General features: G+C 43.1%; 1 protein-coding gene across 5 annotated transcripts in view; it reads right to left on the reverse strand.

The window, feature by feature from the left end:
- RERE (arginine-glutamic acid dipeptide repeats) overlaps positions 1–14,299 on the reverse strand; it is a 403,197-nt gene that overhangs the window by 45,783 nt on the left and 343,115 nt on the right. For all 5 annotated transcript variants that reach the window (XM_036350921.1, XM_036350922.1, XM_036350924.1 and 2 more), the window contains one exon: positions 14,011–14,091. In XM_036350921.1, coding sequence (XP_036206814.1) covers positions 14,011–14,091 — 81 coding nt within the window. The remainder of the gene's footprint in view (positions 1–14,010; positions 14,092–14,299) is intronic.

The raw sequence follows: 14,299 nt of genomic DNA on the forward strand, positions 1-14,299 counted from the left end.
AAACAAGTTACAACGACTTGTCATATTTTAGGGGTAGGATGTTAGGAAGGGGAACGGTATTACTAGGAAGAAATTTCTATCACGTTTACTCCTTGCCATCCTTGCCTAAGAACTGAAATAATTCTCCCAGAGCCAGAAAGAGTTCTCTGGTTTGCCTGTGTAGCATACCCAGTTGAAGACCTGGGGAAATGGGCTGCGTCTTCTTAAACGCCCGGAAGCATCAGCTCTCTCAAAACCAGCAGAGGGAGCACAGCATCTGAGAACAGGAAGTGGTCAACCCCAAAGCTAAGGATTTGTGTTCATCCAAGGCCACGGCCCAGAAGCGGTCACAGACCTGACCTTGCCTGTATGTTATCCAGCAACAGGAAACAGCCACTGTCAGTGGTAAAATCCAGAATGAAATGCTAGACTACCCACTCAGGGAGGATTTGTTTGTTGCAACAACCAGGTGAGGCAGCAGGGAGGAAAGCAGAACTACCCACACTTGGGTCTGGACACAATTACTCTGAAGCCCAGTGGTGGGGGACTTGGAAAGAAGCGGGAGGGGTCTCAGGGGGAAAAAGGCTACGTGGAAGGCAAAAAATCCATTCGGAAAACTGACAGCAAGCACCAGAGCAATGATTTCACCTTAAAATCCAGGGCTCCCAGTTTAGTTTGTGAACAGCCCATTTCTAGACTTTGTTTGGGGGGAGAAGGGGTTGAGACAAAAGCAGCAAAACAGAAGGCATAAGTCTGCTACACGAGTGCCATCTTAATCTTTAGCCACAGTTTACCAAACATGGGGAATGGGTTGAGGGACTGACACAGTGCCAAGATTATCCGGCTCTGGGGTCTGGGATAGGACTATGGCGGAGGGGCTCGCCCACAGGAAAGAACCTGTTGTTCCAGGCATGATTGTGCTGTGGCTTGTCGCTGGAAACCATCTTTGCTCAGGTCCACGCCACGTGTTAAAATGGCCTAAGTGGCCCTGACCAGTTTGGCTCAGTGGATGGAGTGTCGGCCTGCGGACTGAAGGGTCCCAGGTTCGATTCTGGTCAGGGTCATGTGCCTTGCTTGCAGGCACATCCCCAGAGGGGGGTGTGCAGGAGGCGGCTGATCGATGTTTCTCTCTCATTGATGTTTCTATCCCTCTCCCTTCCTCTCTGTGGAAAATCAGTAAAATATATTTAAAAAAAAAGAAAAAAAAAGGCCTATCTGATTAGTCTAAGTATGCACTGCTCTATTAGGTATCGTCTGTTACTAGATCCTAATACTAATACTTTTTCATTGTAGGAAATGAGAGGTAGGTTAAAAATGCTAACTTTAATACGTGTTAAAGTCAATAGAATAAACAAAACCTACAATGCAACTTTCTGTTACACTAGGAAGTGTGCCTGCCTGCTGGGTGAAGGAGAGGGCAGGGACAGAGCTCCTGGCTGCCTGGCACTGCTGAGACAAGGGCCCAAAGGAGCTCCCCGGAAGCCTGCAGCCAGGAGCCCAGGCGAGGACGTGCCACCTACTCTACCCCATCTTCAGAGCCTCCATGAGGGTCCTGGCAATAATTTTCTGCCATCAGGGACATGACCAGGACAATGTATGGGAGGTGAAGTGACTCAGATTCCAGCTTAATAAAAAGAACATTTCACACAAGGCAACTGTCCAAAACCAGCAGAGTCACATTTAATGAGTTCAGGTTCTCAGGAACAGTAGGGCAGCCAGTTGAGAAGAGGGATTCAGGTACTGGGATTTTCCTGAATAGACAACAAGGATACTTCAAGGACTCTTTTGGGCAAGGTATTTCAAGCAAGTTTTTACATTTTCAAACACCTATCCTTCAGATAGCTTCCAGCCCTAACCGCACCACTTCCAGGATGCACACAGTTCCCCCAGCCCTCATCTCCAGCATCTTCAACTCCCATTCCCACTTAATGTCCACACCACATAGTTTATTTTAGCACTTGGTTTCATGCCAACTCACATGTGGTAACCAGTCGGAGGTCCCCAGGGAGCAGGACCACATCTCTAATCTTCTCATCAGACTCAATGAACTCGGTAAGTGCTTGCTGACTATTAGAAATAACGTGTCAGGATTTCACACTGGCTCACTGGCTAAACCCTCTAAGTCACTGATTTCTAGAAAAAAATTTATAACACATATAAGACATACCTAGTAAGGCACTTAGCATTTGGGAAATTAGTAATTAGAATAGAAAAAAATGCAAAAGAAAAGAATATGCATTGCATTAGTATGAGTCTAAGACAAGTACACTGGCCAAACGGGTACATGTACCCACCCACTTGGTAAATTTGCACATTTTAATTTACATACAAAATGACTATATAAGAAACATTGTATCCTATATTATCCTGCCTAATCACCTAGTAGACACAGTATGGTACAGAGAAGCACATGGACCTTTCTCCTGAGTCACCTAAAAGGCTTACATGGTCAGAAGAAATAAGGGCTTCTGCCCTGGCGGGTGTAGTTCAGTTGGTTGGGCATCGTCCCATGCTCTGAAAGGTTGCTGGTTTGATTCCTGGTCAGGGCACATCCCTGGGTTTCTGGCTCGATCCCCAGTAGGGGGCATGCCCGAGGAATGAACCCACAACCTGGGTATGTGCCTTGACCGGGAATTGAACCCACACCCTTTTGATGTACACTCCAACCAACGGAGCCATCCTGGGCAGGGCTTCAAATTTTGATAAATAAATTGAGTCCACAGAACAGAGCAAATTTTGAAATTTTAAAGTTTTGTTTAATGCACAGCAGGATGGAGCATTGTCCTGTACACCAAAAGGTTGTGGGTTTGATTCCGGTCAGGGCACATACCCAGATTGCAGGTTCAATCCCCGGGCAGGGTGCATGCGAGAGGTAGCCGATCGATGTTTCTCACATTGATGTTTCTCCCCCGCCCTTCCTTTCTCTGAAAACATATCCTTGGGTGAGGATTAAAAAAACAAAGTTTTGCCCTGACTTGTGTGGCTTAATGGTTAGAGTGTTAGCCTGAGCACTGAAGGGTCTCAGGTTCGATACCAGGCCCCAGTCTGGGGAAGTGAGGGCGCAACCAATCGATCGATGTCTCTCTCTCTTCTCTCTCCTTTCTCTCTCTCTCTTTCTCAAAATCAATGGGAAAAATGTCCTCCAATGAGGATTAACAAAAGAAAGCTTTGTTTTTCTTTTTTTTAAATCCCACATTTTCCAGAATGTCTAGAGTTTGCCCAGTTTACTTGCTCCGCTGAAGTTGGCCAGGTATACAGTTTCACTGGACCTGTTTCCTTTAGAATGTAATTGTTCCACAAATTCCAAATTCTTCCTCCAAAACTTAAAACACCTGTCTTAACAACTCAAGGCCACAGATCTCTAACCCGACTCCAAAACAGAGCATCTGTGGGAAGGAGAACCAAGTTCAGACCCGAGGAGGTGTGTGTTCGAATTAAGAATCACCAAATCCCAAAGGTGTTGGGCCTTTGCTGCTTCAGCCCTCTACAATAATAAAACACACAAAAGTCACCATTTCTTGCCAAAGTAAAGGCAAATCCAACCCTTGTGCCTGGGAACAAAGATATAGCGGCCGCAGCTGAAAATACATAACCAAAGCACTGCAGAGAAACGCCCACTTGATATTGCTCAGAACATGCTCAGGGGGTTTCACTCATAAGCAAAAGACACAGGATAAAAATTCCAGGCTGCTTTTAAGATAATAAAATGGCATATGATGGTGACTTACTAACTGACTGAAAGGGAAAAAAATCCATAAACAGTCACAGGAACCTTGAAAAGCTGCAGAATCTGGCAACAGTGAACCTCCTCCACCTTGCTTGGCTCTCACCTCCAGCTCTCGCGCGCGCGCACACATACACACACACACACACACACACTAGTGACCAGTTTGAAGCCAAGCTGCAATTGGCTAATGGCTTACTCTACTGCTTAAAACAATATTTTATTCTTGACTTGCTCAATAAAACTGCTGAGAAAAATTAACAATGGGCTTCAATCTTATAAATAATCTCGAAAACAGAATTACTATGCAAACAGTAGAGGTGACTTACTGCCCATGGTCAACAGAACAGGAAAGTCCAAGGTGGCACAGCGAACCCCAAGTCCTGGTCTCACTATCCTGGGGACATGAGAGTTAACAAGGATTTTCTGCCCACTAAACAGTCTAAAGCCTGGGGTGCCCAGGTTTCAACTGGTCTTTAAAGCAGCACCAAAGAAGATAAGATCTTGAAACCAACACGAAGAGCAAAAGGTGAGGAAAACGTTTCCTTAAAAACACAGAGAAGCTTTACTCTTTTAGGATTGTATATATCTACTAGGGGCCCAGTGCACGAATTCGTGCACCTTGAAAGGAACTGTGGGTCATGAGGCTGAGGTAGGCACAGCGGCGGGTCTCGGCCCATCCTCTGAGCGCCCCCCCCGCCCCTCCCGCTGCAGCCCTGGTCCCCTGTCTGCTGCAGCCCTGCTCCCGCCGCCACCGCTCCCATGCACTGATGGCACTGGCCCCACTCGCACCCACTGACGGCACGGAGTGATTGGGGCCGGCGCCAGCAGCAGGTGTGAGCAGGGCTGGTGCCATCAGCGGGTGCGCGCAGCGCTGCTGCCCCCATCACCTGTCAGGAGCAGGGGGAGGTGGAGAAGCCCTCAGGGGCGATCAGGCCGGCAGCCAATGCTCACACCCGCTGATGGTGCTGAGTGATTGGGACCAGCACAAGGCACCGGCAGTGGGTGCGAGTGGGGCAGTGCTGGCAGTGGGTGCAAGTGGCGGCTCCAGCGCCAGCAGTGGGTGCGAGTGGGGTCAACATTGGCAGCAGGTGCGAGTGCCAGCAGGACTGTGGCACGCGGGAGCAAAGCATTTTCAGTAACCACCAAGGCTCGCCCCGATGACAACGACCAGCGCCCTGCTTGGTCTGGCGCCCCCACTCACCTGCTCCACCATCCCACTGTGGCCAATGCCTACCATGTTCCACACACGCCCCCTTGTGGTCAGTGCACAGCGACTGGTTGTTCATTTGTTCCAGTTGTTCCACTGTTTGGTCTATTTGCATATTAGCCTTTTATTATATAGGATAGTTACCATGTATTTTCATCCCTCATTTACACATGTGCGAATACATACAATTTCATTTTTAACGGATATTAAGGGCCTGTTGGAAGATACTAAAGGTGACATAAAGCAATATTAAAATATGGTTCCCGCCCAGAATGTCTTACATTCTATATAAGTACATGGATGTGTGTGTACGAAAGAAAATGCATGGGGGGGGGGGGGGGGAGAGTAGAGTCTAAAGTTCAAGACTAAAATAAGATAAATATTAAACTTTAATGGGCAGAGCAAAATACAGGTCTGTGGAGAGAGGAGCTGGGCTTTTTGTGTATGGCCCGGTCCATGCAGGAACGGACTCAGGTGGCTCTCAGAAGTGCAGCCCAGGCAGGACCTGTGTAACTGGGCTCTGCAGTCTCAGTGATTGAGACTCAGGCACCTTCCAGGGAAGAACTCAAGCCCCACAGGTCTCTCCACACTTAGACTGTGACCTCCAGGAGGGTAAGCCTGCTCTCAAGCACCTCAGACTCCCCACAGAGAGTGCCTTTTAAAAACTACATTTTAATATTTCTTTATGTCACCTTTAGTACCTTCCAAAGGTTTCCCCACACAGTTCTCAAAACACTGCCAATTATGCCAACTGTGAGGATGGTTTAGATCAGTGGCTCTCAACCTGTGGGTCGCGACCCCTTTGGCGGTCGAACTACCCTTTCACAGGGGTCGCCTAAGACCATCCTGCATAGCAGATATTTACATTATGATTCATAACAGTAGCAAAATTACAGTTATGAAGTACAACGAAAATAATTTTATGGTTGGGGTCACAACATGAGGAACTGTATTTAAAGGGCCAGAAGATTGAGAACCACTGGTTTAGATGCTTAAAGGCCAAATCCTGGCATTATTGATGCCACAATTTAGAGGATGTAAGACATTTGAACAGAAGAAAGAACCATATTTCCATAGTAAAATAAAAAAAAAAAGAACAAAGGCCATTAATATGAAAACAATTTCAAAATTGAACATCTCAAGAAGAAAACTTAGCTAATGGAATTCTGGTGTCTCAAGCAAGGTTCATCCTGCTTGCATTTCCTATTTTTATAATACAAGTCATGGTTTTCAAATTACATACGAGAAAAAAAATTTATGGGTGGTTGGAGGGGGGCATGATTTTTCTACCACCGGTAAGCTGTGAATAAAACTGAGGTGAGCCAAAACCGGTTTGGCTCAGTGGATAGAGTGTCGGCCTGCGGACTGAAGGGTCCCGGGTTCGATTCCGGTCAAGGGCATGTACCTGGGTTGCGGGCACATCTCCAGTGGGGGATGTGCAGGAGGCAGCTGATCGATGTTTCTCTCTCATCGATGTTTCTGACTCTCTATCTCTCTCCCTTCCTCTCTGTGGAAAATCAATAAAATATATTAAAAAAAACAAACAAACAAAAAAAAACACACAAAAAAACTGAGGTGAATGTTTTTCTTAAAACAATGCAATTAATTTCTACTCTATTTTCTAAGTGTTACTCAAGGGCATAACTTAAAATTAAAATGAACCAATTATAGGAGTATGATTTCAGATACATTTTGAAACTTATTTTTAATGTCAGCTTTTAACAGACTAGATGTATTTTTTTTTTTAAACTTCAGCAAACTGAACTTTCAAAGTTAGGATGAGTTCACAGATCTAGTAAGATTAAAAAAAATCTATTAGCGATATAAAATATGAGCTCCAAATAGATAAACTCAATGACTATAACCAGAGTAATCACAACGATTAAGTCTTTTTAAAGACCAATTCAAACCATTCATTTGTTTTACTAGCTAATAAAATCGGTGCGTCTATTTTGGCTTAAAAGTCATAAATGCCTCCATCTAAAAGTCCCCAGGTAACCAAGATCCAGCTGGATCATAGGAAACCTGGGTTAGCAAATACCAAGAGCAAATAAATAAAACTGATCCTTATAAGCAGCACTGTGCCTGGCAATACTTTAAAAGTCCAAGGCAGTTTTCAAAGTGCAGGTTCTACAAGCACTACCTAGTGTACACTGAAGCACTCTCGTGCCATGCCCACCTGTTCTAATATGCAGGTAAGGCCAAAGACACCTAAGACGTTAACACTGAGAGCAGCAAATATACGCGGTCCCTGGTTTTAAAAAGTCACTTAATTTTTAAGACCTCCTTCCCCCCACCCCCCATATCAACACCAAAAGTTTCTTACACGCAAATTTCTTAACTGCTTCGCTTACACAAGGAAGCAGCCAATCTCTCTTAGATGACCCCAGTCAAAACTGGACCACTGCCCAAACATCCATACAGTTTAGTCCATCAGAGTGAAGAGATTCAAACCCCTACATGGGAATAACGATGGGATCACACACAGTACTTGCCCCCCAAATGCAGCGCCTGTTTTTATTGATCACTCCCGCCTCACATGGAAAATTCCAACTCTCTCTGTATCTTCCTGAGGACAAGTAATTAAGAGAAAAAGTATGGCACTTAAACGTCTACCCTTTTACCCAATCTTGCCAACCTCAAAGCACTTATATTTCTTATTCATATTTAATTTGTGCCAGTAAAAGAAACAACTGTAGTATTAAGTATGTAAACTTCAGATTAGTAAGAAGTCATTCTTTCAAATAAAAAGGTTTCTACGAGAAACAAACAAGGTATAGCCTAGCCTGACTCACAAACAATGACTATGTCACAACTTAAAGAGGAGGACAACAGTTTTCATATGAAATATGACAGGAGTTACAATTGAGTTTCTAGGGAAGGCTGGGAAGTGGGAAGCTATATTATGGAAGTCTATCATTGATAATGGAAATAGGCCCAGATACTTCTCTATATGTGTGAAAAATTTTATAATAATATGAAAAACAAAAATCAAGTCCTCATAGTGAAACAATTTACAACTTTTACAGAATAAAAACAATATTATTCCAAGAATGAATGTGGCACACAGGCTTCGGGTTCTGCAAGTCTCTTTAATGTAAACGCAGTGCTTCCTAAGGGCGCTGTTCAACAGGACCGGAGCCTGGGAGTCTGATTGATGATCCTGGTCTCAGGGTCACTCTGCGAGCGGTGAGGACACACAGCATTTGCAGTAGAGGTCTCTGATTTTAAACTGGAGATTTTCCTAAAGTATCGTTATGTGGTTATAACACATTTGTCCTCATTAATATCAACCTATGCAGTAAGTCCATACTGTTATGTAACATTAGATTAAGCATTAATGAGGCTAGAAAACTGTTTATCTAAGGTTATAATCTGAGGTTAGAGAAAACTTCATGCTGAATGTTCAAATTGAATGCTAGAGTAATTTTTAACCTCTTAATATTAACAGAATCTCGATTACTCAGTCCTAAAGCCCTTTCCAAATAGTAGTCATTCTTTGCTGGGAGAATAGGCTCTATGCAAAAGATATTTTGTCCAAAGAAATGAACAATTAATATTCAATAGTTATGTACATATTTAACAGAACTCACTCCCAGAAATGTGGCTGAGAAAGGTGTTGATTTTCATGATATTTCTCAAATTAAAACTTTAAATCTCTAATACTTTTCATCCTATCACCCGAAGTTAAAAAACAACAACTACTAAACATCAAAACCACTTACCCATTCATTGGGCTCTTGGTCCTATTAAAAACAGTGACACATTTTTGATAGAGAAAATCAAGATAAAGACAGACTTCCATTTTCCTAAGTCACTGTCAGCTCCTGTTTTCGGTCTTACTACAAGACTGAACTATTACAAGAACAAGGTTTCACACCTCCGCTTGGATGCTCTCACTTTTTTTTCCTCTTTAAAGCCTTCAAGGGGGGATCTCCAAACGCACTCTGGAGAGAGTGCAAGGTCCCCCAAAAGTCACCTGCAAGCCCGAATTCTGGCCGAAGTCCTCCTGCATCGCTGGATGCAGCCTCCCCGCCAGCCACACTAGTGCACTCGCTGGGCATGTTTTGCAATTTCCTGTCTCCATGCCTTTGCTCGTGATATTTCCTACAGCTGGAAAGTCACTTTTCTTCCACCCTCCCTCCCAGCCTCGGCCTGTCAGAAAAATGTATCCTTCCTTCGAAGTTCAGGTCAAACACTAGAAGCCCTCAGCCTCTGTGCACACTGAAGGGCCTGAACCTCCACCCCCCGCCAAGGAGGACCCTGAGCCCACGCAAAGGTTTCCTCTTCCCTGCAGGGCACGGAGGGCATCTGGCTTCTCTTTGGAGACACTCTACCCATTACAGCGCTCAGTAAGCACACAACGTTTCTAAAAACCCAACTACATGGAATGTTTAGCTCTAACAATGGGAAATGGGGCAAAATGAATTTCTAGTACAGTAAATATTAATGAACCAGCAACTGGGTTTACAAATAACATGAGCTCAACTTCTACTGGACTAGGTTCTCAAAAATACAACTACAGAGATGAGAAAGGCAGTTAAGGATGGGCGCCTTTTCACCTCCTTCCTCCACAGGCTAATTACAACTTTGGGGGCATTTCTTCTCTCTACCAACTCGGAGCAGATCAAATTGTCTTCTCACTAATATTAGCTGCATCTGAGACAGGTCGCTGAGTAAGTGCTCCCTGTCTAGGATCCAATGCTGGCTAAATTTGTCTGAGCAACAGCAGATAGAGAGAGCCACACACAAAGTCCAGCCAGGATTCAAGGGACAATCATCCAGGTGTCAGATACTGAAAGTCTTTGGTTCAAACAACACAAACATGTGTTCAGCACAAAAGATAAATGTCACTGTCACCTGAGTAATCATCTCATAATTTTGAAGAAAACTGCAAAGTCTGTATAAAAATCAAACAAAAGACTGTTTTGGAACACCCATGATTTTGTATTACTCATAACATGGTTTCCCCTCCTGGTAATTAAGATTCAACTCTATCTGGTCTCTCATTTTTTCAGGCATTACCTTAGCGTAACTCATCAATCCTAAGAGCACCTGAAGTCCTTAAAGCAGAGCCCAAGGGGCCTGGTTCCGCCATCCTCCCAGAATCTCAGCGAGGGGACACGTACTGTGGTTTACACAAATGTACTCACACCCAAGACTTCATGTGGTTTAGGCCCAGTAGTGTCTTGAGAGAGAAGTGCACAGCCAAGCAGAATCTGATACACTCAGCAAAGGTTCTTTACTCTATTTGCTCCTAATTATTGAGGGAGACAAAAGGCTACAGAGAATGATAATAAACTTCAGGATATCTGTACAACCATGATACTAAAATACTTGACTTGCGGTTATTCTCCTGGGTATCATGAGGTTGACATGTAATACCCACTCAACTAAACCTCTATAAACAGCGGTTTTCCACAATCATAACCACTATGCCCACTTCAATGGGCAGTAGTATTCGGAGAACAGCCAGATGTAGTGCCTGTGTAATAAACACCAGACCAAAAGAGCTAGGAAAGCTGTTTATGTCCATACCCACCAGGAACCTTTGTCTGCACAACTCACTGAAGAACTGGTAGGAATGGAAGTCTCCTCAACAAAGCTTCAAGACAAAATACATCCCTTAAAGTAGGCACTGCCCTCCGCCCCTTCCCAGTTTTTCAACTAAAATAATTTTTGGCAAGTGAGACTAATAAAAAACAGGTACTTTGTTTTTACACAGATTCAATTTGTTTATAAGCAGAAAATAATTATGTACTTTCATGGCATTTAGCTACTCTGTGTAGTATTGGGGTAGATGGGTATTGGGGTAGATGGGAAGACCAATCATTTTCAAATGTTTTTAGGCACTCTATCGATAGTATCTCATTTAAATTCTCAAAACTATTCTTTTTAAAAATTTTTTTTAAAAATTTTTTAAATATATTTTATTGATTTTTTTTTTACAGAGAGGAAGGGAGAGGGAAAGAGAGTTACAAACATCAATGAGAGAGAAACACCAACCAGCTGCCTCCTGCACACCCCCCACTGGGGATGTGCCCACAATTAAGGTACATGCCCTTGACTGGAATCGAACCTGGGACCCTTGAGTCTGCAGGCCGACGCTCTATCCACTAAGCCAAACTGGCTAGGGCTCACAACTATTCTTAAGAGTAGAAGAATCAGTCCATTTTACAGACACAGACGTTAAAGGACAGAGAGACTGAATAATCTGTGTAAGGCCCCAAAGCAGGTTAGTGGCAAAGGAGGCAAGAGCCATCATTTGCTCTCAGGCACAGCGATAGCCCAAAGTGTGTGGACATTTTATAAAGATTGTATGGAGCACCTATAAAATTCTCATGCAAAGAAACACCATTTTAGAAAAAATAACTTCCCAGTCCTTGTCAGGATTTGCCCTGAACTTCCCAATACAGCTCAAAGCAGACTGCACAGTCAAAAGAGATCATCACGTACTACAGTTACTGGTGAAACCAAGAATAGAGCACAGGTCTGCTGACCAGGTCCAGGCCCAATCAAGCGTGCTCTTTGGATGCTGACACCCTTCTGAAGTTTCAAGTCAGTTGAGAATAGCAAAGAAATGAGTTAATAATTTTGGTAAATAGAACAGAATGTGGAAAGTAGCTAAGGATTTGCTATAAAAGAGGCATAACATATGAAGATCTCTACCGAGGAAGTTTTCAACCAAAAACACTGATGTTTGCATATTTCATCTTCCACAGCAAAAATGAAAAAGAACCTTTGCCCTCCCCTCCCCATGAGTTGTGAATGATTAGCTTGCCTATGCTGATAGCTAAGGAAAATATGAGTGCCTCTCCCAGCTGATTAGAATACTTACAGATTTACTCTACTAACAAACTCCTCCAATTCTATGCAAAGACAACTGGACACCAGGAACAGTTAGCCAATATCAGCCATAATAAATTTCCGGTGAAGCAAGCAACTCTCCCATTAGCTCTGATGGCCATGCCCTGAAGAGGCTAAAACAGGAAGACTTCTGGGTGCCAGAGAAGTAGAGAGAGGAGCCACATGACCAGGAAATTGAGATGGCAGAGAAGTGATGGGGAAGGGACCCAGGAAAGATGTGCTAGAGAAACACAGGCAACCAGCTTGAAGAGTTGGTGTAGTGAGAAAACACTACTTATTGAGTTTGACATCATCAGTAAGAATAAGGAACGGAAGGCTGGCGTGGCTCAGTGGTTGAGCATTGACCTATAAACCAGGAGGTTACAATTTGATTACCAGTCAGGGCACACAACCACGTAGCAGGCTCGATCTCCAGTAAGGGGAGTACAGGAGGTAGCTGATCATGATTCTCTTTCATTGATGTTTCTATCTCTCTCTCCCTCTCCCCTCCTCACTGAAATCAATAAAAATATATTTTAAAAAGAAGGAGGAGGAGGAGGAGCCAAGAGCAAGAAGAAAAACAGAATCAAAGATTTAGGTTTAATCTAGGTTACCAAGGCATCCTACTCAAGAGTTAAAACTAGATAAAATTAGCATTTCCAAATGCTAAACAGATTTTAAATTTAGTGCTTAATCTTGCTATTATAAATTGATTTTTTAAAACAGAAGGATAAAGTAATTGTCGAGCCATATCTTGTATCACATTCTTCGTGGTTTGCAAGTTTTAGCAGCACGCAGGGAGAGATAAGACTTGAGCTGAGAGGTTATGATCTAGGGCTAGGCCATCACATCAAGTCAAAGCTACTCAATGATCTTTCTCAATTTCACCCCAACTTGGCCAAATCAAAATTCCTACACTCAGGTAAAGGCATTTTAGTTTTTAAAAATAGATATCAAACTTCAAATAACTGAAATCCTCAGAAAACTTTCTTTCACTGTTCTACATTAAATACCTCTTTCCAATTTGTTCTGGAAAGATAAAAAAATAAGTTGGCTTTATGGATTATTACATATTTAATTTTTATGTCTGTGAACATTTTTCTCTATTTTTACCATTCTCATGACCCATCTCTCAGCATTTTTAGATGTATAATAAATATTAAAAGTTTAATCTAGTTATGACTGATGATGCAAACCACGGATTTATAGGGGGTTATACTTGAAATCTCAGAACCTGCTTCCCCTATTATGTTATCGCTGTTCTTAAGGTACTGTCCAAGTGTCCAGAAATGTTCATTTAAAACAAAAAGGAGAATAATCAAAAGAAGAAATCAATACACAAAACCCAATTAGAAAACCGAAAAACTAAACCAAACATAGCAACCTACGTACTTTTACAATGAATATTTTTCGTCCATCTCCCCTTCCACTCCTGGAGAAAATGTCTAAATATTCACCCCATCCCCGAGTCTAAAAGTGCACTTCAGCCACAGACACTGGCCATCAGGGCACATGTCCAAGTTCTAATGCACCCCCAGCCCCCCCTATTCCTTGACCTAGCCAGAGTACCTGTAGGAAATTACAGATAAATGAAACAGAATCCCTCGATAATATTTTCATCGTATAACTTCACTCCGAAATGTTCTCAGCAAACCCTCCTACCCACGTTTAGTAAGAGTACTCATCAGATCTGACTCTCAGCTTCGTGAAATATCACAGGAATTTTTAAAAGCCTCATTTAGCAATTTATAAAATTCTTATGCATCTCTCAAATGAAAAGTGCAAACTTTTAGGGCTAGAAAAAGAGTTAAAACTACTCTTCAAAACATAGCAACCTTAAATACAGAAAAAGTCCCACTAAAATTCAAAGTATATGAGCTACAAACCAATCAACGAAATCCAAACTGGTGATAAATGATATTTCCTATTTCAGCCGCTGTATTTAAAATTACACGTTAACTCCCCAACACCCTGGCCCTTCCCTCCTCCCTTAACCCTGTGCCCAGGACCTTTCTGTTCTTACAGCAGGAGTCACTTTCTTCAGGAGATAGGCACACGCTGTCACTTTAATCTAGAATCATGATCTAAAACTAACCGCCAAGGAAGGAAGAAGAATAGGATGCTAGAGGCCAGCCTGAGTCTGAGCACAGCGCAGGGTTAAAGGAAACCATTTCATAAGATCAAGTGTGGAGGAGAAGCAGCAGGAGCGAAGAGGAAAAAATCAAGTTACATAAAGTCCAATTGTACTCACTGTTTCCTTATTGGGAAGCAGCTCCTTTCTGATTCTGAAGAAGTTCTTGCCGTACTGCCTGAGCCCCTTAACGAAGCGTTTCTGTGATAGAAAGAAACAACAAATGGGATGTAAAAACCGAAAACAAAACAGGATGTCAGCAAAGCAAAGATCTCGGCAATCAGCAGCATAACAAAAAGTCTTGGCCAGGGAATACTGACCGGCTACGGGTGTGTTTCAGCAGCAGACCTGCCCCCCACCAGGACAGGCCCGTCCCAGCCTCCATCAGAACCCCCAGCCCGCATCCCAC

Source organism: Myotis myotis, unplaced genomic scaffold (assembly GCF_014108235.1).
Source record: "Myotis myotis isolate mMyoMyo1 unplaced genomic scaffold, mMyoMyo1.p scaffold_m19_p_2, whole genome shotgun sequence".
In the NCBI taxonomy this organism is placed as follows: domain Eukaryota; kingdom Metazoa; phylum Chordata; class Mammalia; order Chiroptera; family Vespertilionidae; genus Myotis; species Myotis myotis.